Source organism: Peromyscus eremicus, chromosome 10 (genome assembly GCF_949786415.1).
Source record: "Peromyscus eremicus chromosome 10, PerEre_H2_v1, whole genome shotgun sequence".
Taxonomy (NCBI): domain Eukaryota; kingdom Metazoa; phylum Chordata; class Mammalia; order Rodentia; family Cricetidae; genus Peromyscus; species Peromyscus eremicus.
The window spans coordinates 77,352,819-77,369,820 of NC_081426.1; the positions used below are offsets into that span (position 1 = coordinate 77,352,819).

Sequence of the window (17,002 nt, forward strand, 5' to 3'; positions counted from 1 at the left end):
GATTTCCTGTAGGCAAGTCAGTTGGCATTTTCTTGATTCATGAGTGATATGGGAGGACTCAGCTCACTGTGGGCAGTGCCAGCCTTGGGCTGGTGGTTCTGAGTTGTATAAGAAAGCACACTGAGCATGCCATGAGAAGCAAGCCAGTAGACACCACTCCTCCAAAAGATTTGGTTGGGTTCCCGTCTCCAGGTTTCTGTCTCCAGTGATGTGTGTTTCATCACTGACTTCCCTCAGTGATAGAGTGTGGCCCACGAGGTGAGTTATAAGATGAAAGAAACCCATTTGTTTGCAAGTTTCTTTTGGCCGTGGTGTTCGTTACAATAATAGAAACCCTAACTAAGACAGTTTTCAAATCTATAAAACATACATATTGAGCGGTTTTGTTTTCTCTGGATAAAAACTCAGTAATTAGTAATGACTTGTGTTAAACCTGTCTTTAAATGTTCTTTATAATTTATCTGTTCTCCAAAAACTTCACAACAACCATAAGGAGTATTTTTTATTCTAATCCTTATTTCTGTTATGACATAGTTAGACAGAGGCATTCAAATGTTAAGTAAATTTCCCAAAGTCTTACATATAGAGGACTGAAAAACCCAAATATCAAGCCATCTAATAGCAGAATCTGTGGTCTCAACCACTGTCTTGTATTGCCCTTTTTTCCCTAGTCACATTGTAGGATACTTGTGCTTCAATCAGCCATTCATTTTAATTAACAGTTCTGGCTAGTGGCATGTAAGGCTTTGTCTTAAATATATAGAGATTTTTTTGGTATATTAAGCAGCATGTATGAAAATGTACTTCATAGCCTTGGCATATCCGTTGTAAGTAGCTGAGCTAACTCGTCATCATAAGAAGGTCATAGTATTTAATAAAGTGCTGAAACAGTGACTTTGGCTGCCAAATAAATTTCAAGATCCCTATGGCACAGACCTACTCACGTCTTGACCAACGATTAAAAAGTCATCTCAGTGAGGGCTGTCCTGGGTATAAGCCCTGTACTAACGTGTTCTGTTGTGGTTTTGGGAGAATGGCTTTGTCAGCTGCTGGGTCTGCTTCTACACGGTGAAACCTCACTCAGTTTTTTTTTTTTTTTTGACTGTGAGATGCAAGGGTTTTAATTAAAGGATGATGGAAAGGCGATTAGTTCTCCAGATCTTAATAAAGCTAGTCAGTTCTCCACTGACACTGTAGGAAATATGCTCTAGTGAGCTGGGGCATTTTGCTCATAGGCTAGCAACACTGTATGCTTTTAATTAACAGTTGTACTTTGATTTCTTGGCCACCATTGAAAGAAAAGTGATAGCAAATAATATATTATTTCATAATCATATTCAAAAACCTTTCATCATCAAGTCTATGTAGAGAATCTTACTCATTAAGCATTGTATGGCTCAAATAGCAGACCGTACCTCCTTCTCTTCAAGTCTACTGTCCTAAACAAAACTATTAGGCAGAAATTAATAGGACACCAGCCAATTCCAGAATTAAAATACATGTATTAGTATTAGTTAGCAGGTCACAGAATGAAAAAAATCTTTGCACTTCGTATATCTGATGAAGCTAGTGCTCCAACATTACAATAACAGCAGTCAGACAGACTGCTTCATTACGAACTGGCCAAAGCACCTGGAGGGATCTGGATGCAGAGATCCATGACTAGGCCCCAGGTGGATCTCTGGGAGTCCAATTAGCGAGAATGAGGAGGGTTTATATGAGAGAGAATTGTTGAGACCAAGGTCGGATAAAGCACAGAGACAAATAGCCAAACAAACGGAAACACATGAAATATGAACCAATGGCTGAGGGGTCTGATCTGTTTGGGAGGCATCCAGGCAGTGGCACTGGGTCCTGTGCTCATTGCATGAGTTGGCTGTTTGAAACCTGGGGCCTATGCAGGGTCGCTTGGCTCGGCCTGGGAGGAGGGGACTGGACCTACCTGGACTGAGTCCACCAGGTTGATCTCAGTCTGTGGGGAAGGCTTTGCCCTGGAGGAGATTGAATGGGGGGCGGGCTGGGGGGAAGGTGAGGGGGGTGGGAGGGGGGAGAACAAGGGAATCTGTGCCTGTATGTAGAACTTAATTGTATTGCAAAATAAAAATTTTAAAAAAAAGAAAGAAAACTGTAAAAAAAAAATACACATGATAAAAAAAAGATATCTGAAAACACACACACACACACACACACACACACACACACACACACACGCATGCACACGCACACACACATCTGCACTAATAGCTCTGCTTAGATAAAACTCACTCCCAGAGGACTTCCCTGATCACTTCTTCAACCTCACTCAGTTTTATGAGGCACCTAACTTCCAATGAAGGATGAAGAGGGAGGGACCGAAAGTTCCAAGACTTAAGACAATACCAGAGCACAGCCTGTACTTAACCTGCTTCATTTAACTGCTCCTGACAACAAGGTAGTTTGGCATTGCAACAGGACTCCTAAGAAAAATCAGTTGTTTGGAAGAGACCACCAGAGTGCTCATTTCCCTGAGATCTTACATGATATTTAAAATTTGGAAGGATGCTGGGAATATAATATTTCGTTTATGTTTTTGTTTATGTAGTTGACAGATAAATTTCTAAAATTATCTCTTTGGATCTTTATTCTCTACAACTTGGAAGGCTGCTTTCTTCCTGTCTTTTTTGAGGCCACTATGTATATAATGGGGAGGAAGGCTGTGAGAGGAAACATCTCAGGGAAGCTACAATTCAGCAGCGGCTTCTTATCCAGGAGAAGCACATTCAGATCTTGCTTTTTAATGTTTTGATGTTCAGTGAAAATGGATGCTTGTCCTAGGAGCCCCCACCCCAATCTTTTAGTCCTTCCAGTAGAAGTGGCAATATTTTCAGTTACAATTCTGTTCCCCAAATTGTCTGCCTTATTCTTATAATAGGATTTGTAGTTCTAGGAACTGACAGCCCGTCCCAGAGATGACTGTGTTTTATCATGCTCCACGCTATTCTCACAAACCAGGGATAAGTTGTTTTCTCACTAAGAATAAGAACCAGATTCTATGTGACTATGTGAGACAAGTTCCATTAAATGTGTGTCAAGTAGGAAGATGGATTTTTAAAAAGTTCCATCAATCCTGGCAGTCTTCATTGTTGAGACTGTTAGAACGAAAGTGGGCATCATGACTGCAGAGTAAGCCACAGTTTAGGCTGCTGTGTTTTGCCCCCCAAAAAATGTAATTTGAGATTCTGGCTACTTTCACAGCACACAAAAATTGCTATCGTTTTCTGTGGTACAACATTTAAAGGAAGGAATTCTGCTTCATGTGTATAATAAAACACCATATTCAGATTGAAAGATGAAAGTCATTCCATACCATATGTATTCTTACCTGAAAATTTAAATGAGGAAAAATCTATTAGTAATTCAGTTTGGCCTTTGAGCTTCTGATACAAAATGGTTTCAACGCTGTCCCAGAATTTTTCTACATTATTGCTATAACAGGCTTTAAATTTCAGCACAACATGTATCACCACTTTCCCATTGGCTTTGCTGTAAAACATAAACAGACAGAGTGTCATTTCATGAAGGAACCCCTATCATTTTTAGTAGCAGGGTGGAGAGTTCATAAAGGGGCAATGGTTGACACAATACAGTGGAACTATTACGTTTTGTGAACTGTAGAGTCTTTCCCAAGGGAGAGGAGACAATATTTTATGGATATAATGAATACTTTGTTTTATTTTTATATCCAGGGAAACTGAGTTTGAATTTTATATCTAGTATCTGCCACTATGATTATATAGCAAGTTGCTGTCATTCACTTTTCCTGGTTCTACTCTCCAAAATGGGATGATAATCTTATTTACTAGTTTTTAAAAAATCATTACAGATCAAGAGCTTCTTATTAATGGATATAGAGGAATTTTGAATATCACAGTAGTGAATGAAAGTTATTTGTTAATACAAATAAATTATGAACCCAGTATGAACTCTGTAGGGAGAACTAGTAGAAAATAATGAACAGAAAAACAGGTGAAAAGGAATCATCTATTATTTTTTGTTTTATTTTGTTGTTGTTTTAAAGGTAGTCACAGTTTACAATAGCGAGCCATTATCTATTTACCTGTTGAATACCAGGACTGAGTGTTACAGAGTGAACTCATTTTACTTGTCATTCTAAATTGAAGATGCAAATGCATAAACTGTACATTTTTTTGTTTTTTTTTTTTTTTTGAGACAGGGTTTCTCTGTGTAGTTACATTTTATGAGGAGGTAACTGTAACTGACTCTAGAGAAGGGCTGTTAGTTACAGCTTTCTATTTCTGTGTCTTACAATGGTTTCCTAGAACTAAAGTGCATTTCTGCATCTGCAAACCAGCAATCTGGAGCTCTATGTAACTTAGAACCCTATAGCACCCTCTTTCAAACCCTCAGGACACATGTGAACAAAAATGGAAACTGTGCTCAAGATCCACGATTCCCATAGTGACAACAAACCTTATTTCTATTATTTTCTTCTGTTATATATATTTTTTTAATGTGATTATTATGTTATGCCTTACTGGAGAATTTATTTTAATTTGTTATAGGCTTGGTTAATTTTAACCTAAATTTGAGCTTTAAATATATCCAGGCTGACTTCCAATTGTATTTATTTTTAAAATATCTAGGGGGATAAAAAGGAAAATTTAAGTTTATAGGCATTTGTATAGTCTCATATATGTTCAGCTAAATTCAATATTGTTTTAAAATGTTGGTTATTTTTGTGGATCATGAAGGTTTAGAAACTTTTTGCTGGATTTTTGTATGATTGTTCTCATAGGGATATGGAGTTACTACATTTTAAGAATGGTTTTCCCTACATGAATTATTGACTAATTCATTTTGGATACGTCTCTTCTTTCCTGAGAACCCCTTGACTTTAAGAATGCATCAAAATTAATTAATACTAAAGAATCATTTGAAATGAGAAGTTTGGTTTTATGCTTCTGTGTGTATCTAACCCTGGACAAAAAAGGAAAACTACTGTGTCTCCATGGGTGTTAATTATTTAGTTCCCATATAACATCATGCACAGGATTTTTCTCATTGTATTTCAATAATGATACGGTATTTAAGTAGCAAGGGACAATATGACATATCTAATCAAAGAGGGAGACTGGCTTATTTAAACAATAATCATTAGCTTACTCAAGGACATCATTTCTAAGACAGAAGTCAGCAAAAGCCTCCTAGTTTTGTTCAAGTTGATGCTTCTACCCCATGACCACAGCTTGGTTCCACAGAAGTCTGTGTTAGTTTTTGTGTACATGACTGTGTTATGTGGGGATTTAGAAACTAAAGGTCCCCAGTACCTAGATTATCAATTTTACATACTTTTTACCTTTATAAGCACTAATTAATGATTTAATTATTTAATTGATTTCTAAATTAGTAATGAGGGCATGAGTTGTATTTTAGTCTTACTGAAACTTCCTAATACCCAGCAGAGCTCACATCAGTTACTTGAAGTGATGAAGAATGAACACATATTTTAAAACTGAATTATATTAGCTCCATTCTAAGCTTATAGATAGAATATTCTGGATATTATTTCTTGTTGGGTTAAAAAAATCTAGTGAGGTAGGAACAAATAAGCGGTGGCAAATAGTTTTTGAAGAACTGTTGTTAATTGGGATCTGTTTCTTTGTGACAAAAAAATTTATCTCCTTTATCCACTCTCCTTCCCATGAACCCCCTTGTCACAGAGGTGGGGTTCTAGGGACATAACTTCTCACCTTGTCAAATATGTGAACTTCCAACTGCTTGAGCTTCTTTCTACTCATGCCAATCTCCCCCGATTCTTTGTTCTTTATCTATACGTATGGACATCTTGACTATGGATAAAGCTGTGAAACTTGACTTCTGTAGGTTCCCAAACTTTGAAGGAGGGAAACCTAGTATGCACTATGGATGTATTTTGTCAATATTTAGCGTCTGTTGCAAACTGCTAAACACTCAGTTCCTAGATGTTTTGCCATCTATTATTTATCATTTATTTTATCTATATACTTCTTAATGAGAGACGCTTTCAATATGTATCCCCATCTGGCTTAGAAATTGTAACCCCCCCCCCCCTTGTATCCTCAGCTTCCTAGTCATGGAGTTACAGGAATGTTCCACTATGCCACAATAGCTTTTGTCTATTGTTGCCATGTGGCGTGGAGGACTAGGGTGGTAAATGAATTTGATTTTTAAACAAAAATCCCTAAGTCCTTTTTTTATGTGAAATGTCTCTACTTTGAATGAACTGGTTACAAAAATTACTTTTTTTATTCAACGTGTATGTGTGTGTGTGTGTGTGTGTGTGTGTGTGTGTGTGTGTGTGTTAGCATTCATGTTATATCAGAATATATTCATGTATATTAGGTCAGAAAACAGCTCTCTAGTGTCAAATCTCTCTGGGATCCTAGGATGGAAATTGGGTCAACAGGATGTGTCCCAGTGCTTCTACCCTATAAGTCATCTCAATGACCCTCTTTTATTCATGTTAACAAGTTTTAAGTATACTCTCAATTTTAGATATACTTTTTGATTTTGTACCCTCAAATAAAAGCAGACCATTTAACTTTTATCTGATGCTCATAATTAGTTGGAATTCATGGTTGTAGTTTAGTCAATTTGTATTTTTACTGTTTTTAGATTTATTTATCTTATGTGTATGAGTGTTTTGCTTGCATGTATGTATATGAACTATGGGCATGCAGTACCCAAGGAGGTCAGAAGAGGGTGTTGGATCACCTGGAATTGGAATTATGGATGGGTAGTGAGCCACAATGTGAGTGTTGGGAACTGAATCTAGTCCTCTGCAAGAGCAACAGGTGCTCTTAGCTGCTGAGCCACCTCTTTAGCCCTGTAATCATTTTCTAAAAAGTGATAAAACTTTTTATATATATAAAACATTTTATATATATATATATATGTATACACACACACACACACACACACACACATATATATATATATATATATATATATATATATATATATATATATATAAAGCATGGGGAGTTTTACTACACTAAATTCAATTTTATTTCACACTTAAAGTTGCACACCACAGAAACACATTTTGTTGGAAAGCAATGTGGAGGTGAAGGTCAAACTGTTTCTCATGCTGCTATGCATACCTTACTTGGACAGTGTGAGATTTGACATACTGTTTTCTCAGGTTTGATTCATGGAATGTTTCATTCATCTAATAAAAAGAAAAAGGGTTAATGACATGATTTTAGTTTTATTAAAAAGTTTCTATTACTTTTGAAAATTTGAAATACACCTAAAAACAAACAATAGTACAACAAACCATCATCCAGCTTGACTTCATATGCCAAAATATACTGAATTTTACTTATGTATAAATCAATTAAATTAAATTGTTCCTAATTTTGATAAAATATATAATGTTCATGTCTTCCAAATATCATGAAGAGCAGCATGCTAAGTTATAATATTCATTTTGAAATGGTGAATTCAATGGACTAGTGGATATTATGATATTATTTTTATTCCATGTGAAGATTTTACTGAATATAAATCTAATGAAAGTTTGCAGTAATATGCATAGAGGAGATGTTTCTAAATTGTGTGTGTGTGCATGCATTTGTGTGTATATATGTATGCATGTGTGTATGTGTGCTATGGCAGACCTGTAATGCCTATATGGCAAGCTATTTTTTTCCTTTTCCAAGTATATGTCATTGATAGGCTTAAAGGGAGATAGTATGGCGTAGGTGTTATTAAAGGAGAGAGGGGAAAATGGGTGGGATATTTTAACTGGGGGGAGGGGAGGAAGGGTAATATGGAAAGAGAAGGAAGAGAGGAAATAACACTAAAAATGTTTGAAAAAGCCATGGGGAAACACATTATTTTATAAGCTTATTTAAATTTATTGTAACTTATATTGGAGTTACATTCACATGAGGTGATAATGTACCCTTCCACATACACAAGAGTCCTAGACTATCTAACAGAAACCCCAGTTCCAGGCATGTAAAAACCTTCTTTTGAGTTGTTAGTCAGGAGCTTCTAAGAGAATCTCTAAATAATATAGGCTATTACTGCCATTGGTTGCCTCCCAGAAGTTGAAAATAGGACCCTACTGCCACAGACACAAGTCATTTTGAACACAGGACTTAGAAGAATCAAATTAGAATTGACCTGGAAGCCTCCTCCCTGAAGATTAGCTCTCACAATATCTAGAGGAAGTATACAAGCTGCCAAGGGAGAGAAGCAATCAGTAGTCCTACCTATGGTGCAATTTGTGGCAGCCATATCTTGGGGAGAGAGATAGCCAACAGTTGTCTAGCTGAACTTAAGACCTGCTCAATCTGAGGGAATTCATGCCTGCTACTGTAAACAGAGCCAATTATTGATGGCTAGAGAGATCATAGACTTAGAGGAGAAACCATTCTTCCCATTTTTTCCTAAACTAATATAATTTCTAGTTGTATTCTAAATACTTATCCATATATTAACTTGTAAATGTAGCTCTTAAAGAAGAGCTTCTTTTTGCAGAAGATGGACACTATTACAGAGATCCCAACTGGTCCGCATGCAGAGAATAAATGGCAGTGGAGGTACCCAAACCCCAGTTGATACATCTACACTATAAACCCCATAGCCAAATCTTAGGGAAATCACAGAAGAAGGTGTGGAAAAACTTAAGAGCCAGAGGACCAGGATGCCTGTTGCAAGATGGTGACTTTTAGACTTAATAGGGAAGCTGTATTCATGAAATCTCAACAACATGATTGCCTAAAAGAAGACCTGCATAATGACCATACAAGTCAAGACGCAAACATGGGTTTGGAATACTTTTATAAAACCCCACCCCTAGATGAAAACTTGCAACCATTCAATGGCTGCTGAGAGGGAAAATTAGTTTTCTCCATGAATAAGAGACCTGATAGTTTTTCCAAGTGTTCAGTCCTAATCACATGAACACACGAGGAACAATCAATAGACTTAAAAGTTTGTGTGTGTGTTTGTGTGTGTAACAAAATTAAAGAAGAGGTTTTGCATCTGACAAGGTGTTGGGGTCACAGGAAGTTAGGAGAGAGAGTGGAGGGGGCAGAAATTATATAAATACAGTATTCACGTATGAAATTCTCAAAAATTAAAAGAATGCGATGCTATACAGAGAAGTCTTAAGAGAAATTTTATGTAAGAATCACCTTCTCAATCACTTCTCCATTTTCCAATGAAATGGATGACTTCCTACAACAGGACTTTCAGCATCACTATATAAGGTTTCCACCTGCTATAGTTTGCATGTTGGCAAAAACACTCCTCATAAACATCATCATGTTGGAATCCACAAACGGTTGAATTTTTATTTTTCTTTCTGCTGCCAAGTAATTGTAATAAGTACATTTATCCAATAAATGTATTATCTTATGGAATAAAACTATAAATAGTCTTACTTTTTAAGTGATTTAATGGAGGAGAAAGATGATTAAGCATAACAAGAAATAAATATATAAGTATAGTGGTTTGAGATATGTTTGATATAAAGAATGTGAAATAATGAGATGGAGTGATTCAGGCTTCAGATAAGGCCTCTTTGAAGGAGTGATATGTGAATGGGACCTGGAAGATGGAAAGTTGAAAGCAAAGGGAAGAAAAGGATAGTTTTCTAGGTGAAGGGAATAACAATTGTGAAGGTCGCAGGTAAGAACAGACTGGTGTATTTGAGGGATTTATGACTCAAGTGACAAGTGTCAAGAAGACATCATACAAGTTGTATTTGCACAATATGTAGAAATGAGATTTCAGAGGACCTTATAGGCCAAGGTATCCTGGATGTTATTGGTAAGTTCAACAAATACAAATATTATGAATATTAATAATATTCATGAATAAATAATCATATGTTCTATTCTTAATTCCAAAATATCTGCCTCTCCTTGGAGTAGAGACAATTGATTTTTTTATAAGAATCAAGGAAATAGTGAGATGATAAAAAACTTTCTTCTGCATGGATGAATCAGGAATCCTGAGAACGTTCTGTAAAGAAGGACCCACGTCAGCCCTTGGAAAGGCTCAAGATATCTGTAGATACCCAGGAATGAAGTTGACTATGTTTTTTTCTAGATTTTTCTGTAGCTCCATAAAAGTCAATAAACCAAAAGGCCGGTCTGGTCACATAGCAAGTTCCAGGCCAGCCAAGGTTACGTAGTGAGACCATGTCTCAAAACAAACAAACAAACAAACAAAACCAAAACCAAACAGGAACTGCAAGGGTGAAGCAGTTCTATTAGTGCCGTGTGCAGAAAACAGCACAAGGTTTCTTTATGGGGCTTTTGGTGTGTAGAAGAAGAATGCCTTGGCCCCAGGTTAAGCTGGCAGGATTTAAGAACATCTCTCTTTCCATCTCATGGAAAATTTAATGACAATGTATATAGTGAACCCATTTTGATGAAATACTGGAAAACAACGTCTTTATATGTTTTGCATTTCTAAACATGTGAGCACAGTCAGGAGATGAAAAGAAAAGATAAAAATGTGGGCTATTGGAGATCGAATTTGAAGATATATGTGAAGAGAAAAGGAAATTGCAAAAGATAAGAGAAAGAGAAAGGGGTCTGTATTTAAAATAGCTCTTTCATGGAAAATTTAGTTTTCTCTGATGGACTCTCACTGGGTATACAAACCACACTTAAAGGAAATTCTTTAGCCAGCAGTAGCTGGCTGACACAAAACAAACTCAATGGTATTTTGGGAGGGTTATTTTTTTTTTGTCTCGTTTTGCTTTGTCTGCACATTTTTATTTTAATCTTACAGGTCTTTTGTATGTGTATTACAGTTTCCAGTTGTATATTTTTATGGGATTTCTGTGTGTGTGTCTTCTGATTTTTTTTTTTTTTGTTTTTCAAGACAGGGTTTCTCTGTGTAGCTTTGCACCTTTCCTGGGACTCACTTGGTAGCCCAGGATGGCCTCGAACCCACAGAGATCCGCCTGGCTCTGCCTCCCTAGTGCTGGGATTAAAGGTGTGTGCCACCACTGCCCGGCGTCTTCTGCTTTTTTTTTTGTCTCTCTCTCTCCCCCTTTTTGTTTGTTGTTTGGTCCTATTCTCTCTTTCTTTCTCTCTATGTGTTTGTTACCTATTTGTTTTCTAGTAAGAGAGAGAAAGAAAAGATGTGGATTTGGGAGGGTGAGTAGGGAGGATCTGGGAGGAGTTGGGTGTGGGGAAACCATATTAGAATGTATTGTATGAAAAAATTCTTTTTTCAATAAAACTTTCATTTTGTGTGATTTAATTTTATTCCTCTTTTCATGTAAGTTTTCTAAAAAAGACTTTTTAAAAAAATTGTGCAAATGTGTATGTCTCTGTGTTTGTGTCCTTGTAGACCAGAAGAGGGTGCCAGATCCCTGGATCTGCCTAAAGTGGGTGCTGGGAACTGAACCTGCATCCTCTGAGTGAGCAGTGAATGTTCTTATCCACTGATCCATTTCTCCAGCCTCCCATCTAAGAGCTATGGTTTTGTCTTTTTATTCTTTATTCTTTATATAAGTATGTACAAAATTGAATGTCTTCATAGACTTTTAAAAAGACAGCAAGGTGATATCATTTTCTTTTTGAGATGACCACTTTAACTACTGCGTGGGATTATGAGGATATCAGAATATGAGCAAAGACAGCAATTTAAAGGCGATAGTAGGATTTTTGGAAAGAGATGGCAGCAGTAGATAAGGAGAGAAAAGGATAGATTTAGGTTATATTTTGGAGGTGAATTCAATGTGATGCTTTGATTTGCAGATTTTGAGTATTCCTTTGTTAAGCTTTTAGATTGAGCAACTGAATTTTTATTTATTTATTATTATTATTATTATCATCATCTTGCTATTTACTGCAATGGATAAAACTAAGGAAGACTAGATTTTGCTTTTGAGTATCATCAAAATAGCTTTTAAATTGTAGCTTTAATGTGATAGTTCATAGGGAATATATCCAGAGAATGGCAAAGACAGAGGTGATGAGGAGACATGGAAAAAGTAAGCTTGACTCTGAGTAGCCGTGGTTGAGTCACAATTTACATCTGCAGATGATAATGAAACAGCAATCCAAAGGGGGAAAACAGCTTGTGAACACGAATAACATATGGGAAAGGATACGTTACAGAAGCCAGGAAAGGAAGAGTGTGCAGAAGTGAAGGGACATATTTGTAAGAGGAAGGAACAATGATTTGGCAGCAGCAAGGTCTGTGGTGCTCTTCATTTAAGCAGTTAAAGTGGGTGGTGAGAGATCCCTGTTGGATGAAACAGAGGTGATACAGGGAAACAGAAAACACGCTTACCTATTCAACAAAAGTTTGCGAAAGGAAACATGAAAATAATCTAGAGAAGAACACAGAGTCAGAGAAAGGTTTTAAAGATAATATGATATGTGATCTAGTTCATGATGTAGCTGAAGACCACAAAATACTATTCTGCATTCTAGGAGAGTAATAGCATTACTGTGTCTTTTTTCCTTGTGGGAAAGGGAATCCTATAGAAAAGATAAAGCCATATAGTTACTTATATGCTCAGAATAATTTCAGTGTTAACTGATCTGTGCTCCAGAAGTAAATTTGTGGATTCTGTAGATCTTTTTTCCCCCTCTAAACAATTCATCTTTCTTTTCCTTTTGTAGCATTTCCACTTCAACTATGTTTTCTTTTCTGTTTCACAATGTTATCTGAATATGGTCAGTATTGTCTAACATCAGTACTTAAGGAGATATTTTGGGCAATAGGATCTAGGGAACATACTGACAGCTATAAAGGCAGATAAAATTGGATTATTTCTGAAGGTATTCTAAGGACTAGACACAATGTTGATGGAATGATTAGGATTAACAGTCTAGAACTGATAACACTAGGTTCATGGAAATCTGTTAGTTTGGGTTGTTTATCTTAAGAAAGCTGTTTTTAATGTACTAGACTCTAATATTGCTTCAAGTAATATGTCTATCAAGTTGCTTGGAGATTTTGGATATCCAGCAGTATCACAAATAGTAAAGTTTTCATCCATTCTTTTTTACAGGTGCATATTATAGCCTTCTCTTTTATCATACCAAATTAGTATGAGGTCAAACAGTATGTTTGATTTTGTTTTTATTTAACTTACAACATCTTATTTTCTTTGAAATAATGGAGTACACTAATGATTTAACTATCCACATCATACTTTATTTATTTAGATAAGGGTTCATATAGCCAGGATGGCCTCAAACTTGCTATGTCGCTGAGGCTACTTTGATTCTATTGCTTATACCCATAAATTCTGTTAAATGTGATAAATAGATTGTGATAATGGAAAGATGTTGAAAAAAGTCCTGAGCATAGGCTTCTAACTGAAAAATTGTTACCACTATAGCATTAACATCACATTTATGAATGAGAAGTAGATTATTATAATATTTATTAAGCCCGGCATGGTGACTCATGCCTATAACCTTATTACTCTGAGAGGCTGAGACAGGAGGATTTCTATAAGTCCAAGACAGATCTAAGCTACAGAGTGAGAGCTTGTCTCCAAAATGCCCAAACCAAGTCAAAGAAAGGACACCAAAGAAAAAAAGTCAAAGACTTAAATGTGGTAATCAAGACTATTTTTTAAAGTATAGTTGTTAGGATCCTGCCCTCACTCTTCTGGGTTCTGGCATCTTACACCATCAGTAGGCGCCGGTGGGTACATACCCTGCCATGTGATCATGCAATCCTTGCCTTAAAAATCTGGACACGGACCCCCACACTCTTTTTCTTTGTTTCCTCTCTGCTCTCTGCTCTGCTCCCTCCTGCCATCTTCCTTTCTCTCCAGGCCTGGTTTCTTTCTAATAAAGCTCTTTTTAACTCTGATAGTGGTGGCTGTAGCCCGTGACTTTTCCACTGGTAACCAGTGCCACCCACCAGCACCGTATCGATAGTAGGAATTTATCAAACAGCACCTATCAACAGTAGGAATTTATCAAAGCTTGAATATATGGTTATATTGAGAAACTATGTAAAAGTACAACAGTCTATCCTTTGAAAAATATCAGGATAAAGTCAAAGTTCTAAAGATTAATAAATAACTGGAGATCTTATTTTAAAATTATGTATATACATGTGTATCTATGTATGAGTATCTGCATGTGAATGTGGCTGCTTATGGAAGTGGAGGTATTCCATCCTCTGGAGCTGGAGTTACAGGTGGGGCTATGGGTCCCCTGATATGCATCTATAGAACTGAATTTGGGTTCTCAGCAAGAGCTGTATGTTCTCTTAACCACTTAGCCACCTCTCCAGGTAGACTATATTCTTTTCTCAGCAACTTCTCATTTTTCAAATACCAAGTTTTAGAGTAGCATTAGTATATTTTATGATTATTTTCTTATAAAATTTTCCCCATTCTTATCAGCTGACAAAATATAGAAAATATTTTATTGCTCTTGCCATGTTACAAAGGATTATAAGATAATATGCCTCTAAGTGATAAATGCTGTCACACAGAGAAGATAGTACATACCTAGTAGTTTGACATTCCCAAAGTGAAGTGAAAATTGGGGCTATTATCTCTTCTTTAATTTACAATGATTCCCAAGGCTGATGATATCCTGATTGCGTTTTTTATATCTGTATTTTCCAGTTGTAGAAAAGAATATTATCATGGTAGCAATTTTTAATGTTGTCTTCTGTGATGGTTAGCTTTATTAATCTGATGTAGTCTAGAATCACCTGCAAACAGTAGTCTCCATAAAGCATTGTCTATATTGGGTTGGTCTATGGGCATTTGATCTATAAGGGATTTGATCAAGCTGGTTGCTGTGAGAGAGCCTAGACCACTCTGGGTGTCATTATTTTCTAGGACCGGGGATCATGAGATGTGTAGGAGTGGAGAGACAAAAATGGAGCAGAGGCAAGCAAGTGACAGATGTGCAGTCATTTCTTTGTGCTCTTGACTGACCTCTTCAGATTCTTGTCAGGGTGACTTCCCACAAGTCCCAGATAGTCTATATGACAGACTATAACCTGGAACTGTAAAGTAAAATGAAGCCTTTCTTCTCTAAGCAGTTTTTGATCAGGAAATTTTTATCACAACAGTAGAAATGAAGCTAGGAAACCTTCAAACCCCTTGAAATATAAATAATAAGTGTCATAATGTTTATTGCATCCTTGATAAGTTTTGAATTATCTCAGTTCCAGTATGGCTAGAATCCTAATAGAGAATGATTAACATTTAATGTATCAGATAAGTATTATGTTTCAAAAAAGATACAAATATAGTAATACTTGAATTTAAGTTTTTTAGTGTTTATACTATTTTTTTCTGAAACGTTTTCAGGATCATAGAACTGAATTAATGCTAACATAATTTTTACTCAGATTGTAATATTTGCTATCCTATATTAAATGGAACAGAACAAACCACTGTTATTTACTTTTTATTAATTTTTTTAAAAAATGACGTTATTTAAATCTGATGAATCCCATAGAGAATCTGTCATTTGGTAGACTTCATCAAAAAGAGGCATATGTCCTGAGAGGCATATTCTCCTCACATGCTCTGGTTAGCTTATGGGAAATTTTATTTGATGAATGCCGTGGTTGTATGCCTAACTAATATGTCCCTTATTCTTGAGTACTCCAGTAAATGGTTTAATGTATAAAGTTGGCTGACTGCTTTATACAGGTACCTTGACCATTTATGTGGTGAAAACCATATTGTATTCTATTAAACACATTGGATTATTTATCTGGTCATATTAACTTCATACAATTTGAAATGTGCTCATATTTTGTAGTATTTTGGTGGTATTTAAAGAAAGGACAAAAAATCATGGAGATTGAGTTTGGTAACTTAATCTCTCAGTTGTCTCAGTTTCTTTATAAGACATAGGGACATTCTGAGGATTAAATATTGTCATGTAAGTACTTATACTGAAAATTAGTAAAGCTAATTATATTAATAAGATCTTGTGGCATTGTTGATTGGTCTTAGAACTTCTTTTCACTTATTTGGATATCATACCTGCTGGAGAACTTAAAATAGTACAGAAGGCATAGAGATTTCTTGAGCTGCCTGTTAGAAAACCATATAAAATATGAACTGTGAGAATGTTCTCTATCAAGACTTTTCCACCATAGTTTATGGTAAAGCAGGATTTCTCTTGATCCAAAAAGAAAAAAATATATTTTCTTTTTAGCGTGAATCATTGGAAGAATTATATAGTGGCAATCAGAATAAGAGAGCCTATAGGAAGAATTGTAGTGACTTGTGAGATTTCTCTAATGATTTGTAACTCCATTTGGTACATGTTATTATCGCAGAGTTGTACTTATGAATTTTATATATATATATATATATATATATATATATATATATATATATATGATAATAACTATAATGAATGAAGCATTATTATATTCAGTGAAAACAGAAAGAAAGCAAGTATAAAAATAAGGCATTGCACAACATTTATTTGGTATATGTTGCTTTCAAGCAGATATATTGGAAACTGTGAATGGAGTTGTTAAATAAGCTTGAAGGAAGATGTCATGATCACTGCTTAGCAGGCAAGGATGATGCAATAAGTAGTTATACCAAATGTTCTGGAGTAGTGGTTCTCAACCTGTGGGTTACGATCCCTTTGGGGGTCAAATGAACCTTTCATGGGGTCGCATATTAGATACCTGCATGTCAAATATTTACACCACGATTCATAACAGTAGCAAAATTACAGTTATATTATAGCAAGGCAAATATTTTTATGGTTGGGGATCATTACAACATGAGGAACTGTATTAAAGGGTTGCAGCATTAGGAAGGTTGGAAACCACTATGCTAGAGTAAGTAGGGGCTAATGGATTTGAGTGAACTGGTCTGAAGTTAGAGCTTGTTTTAGGATGATTTTCTTAGAAACTCAATATTGGCATGAAAACCATGGGAGTAACCATGATTTAAGGCCCTCTTTACAAGATGAAAGCCATACCTAGCATTATTGTCGGGCCAAGAACCTATGACTAG

The 17,002-nt window shown here is 35.9% G+C and overlaps 1 protein-coding gene across 1 annotated transcript in view; it reads right to left on the reverse strand.

Annotated features, from left to right (window-relative positions):
* LOC131921211 (transmembrane protease serine 11C) overlaps positions 1 to 17,002 on the reverse strand; it is a 50,790-nt gene that overhangs the window by 15,427 nt on the left and 18,361 nt on the right. The window contains exons 4-5 of the mRNA XM_059275913.1: positions 7,143 to 7,210; positions 3,362 to 3,522 (exon numbers count right to left, since the gene is read on the reverse strand). Of these exons, the coding sequence (XP_059131896.1) occupies positions 3,362 to 3,522; positions 7,143 to 7,210 (229 nt within the window). The remainder of the gene's footprint in view (positions 1 to 3,361; positions 3,523 to 7,142; positions 7,211 to 17,002) is intronic.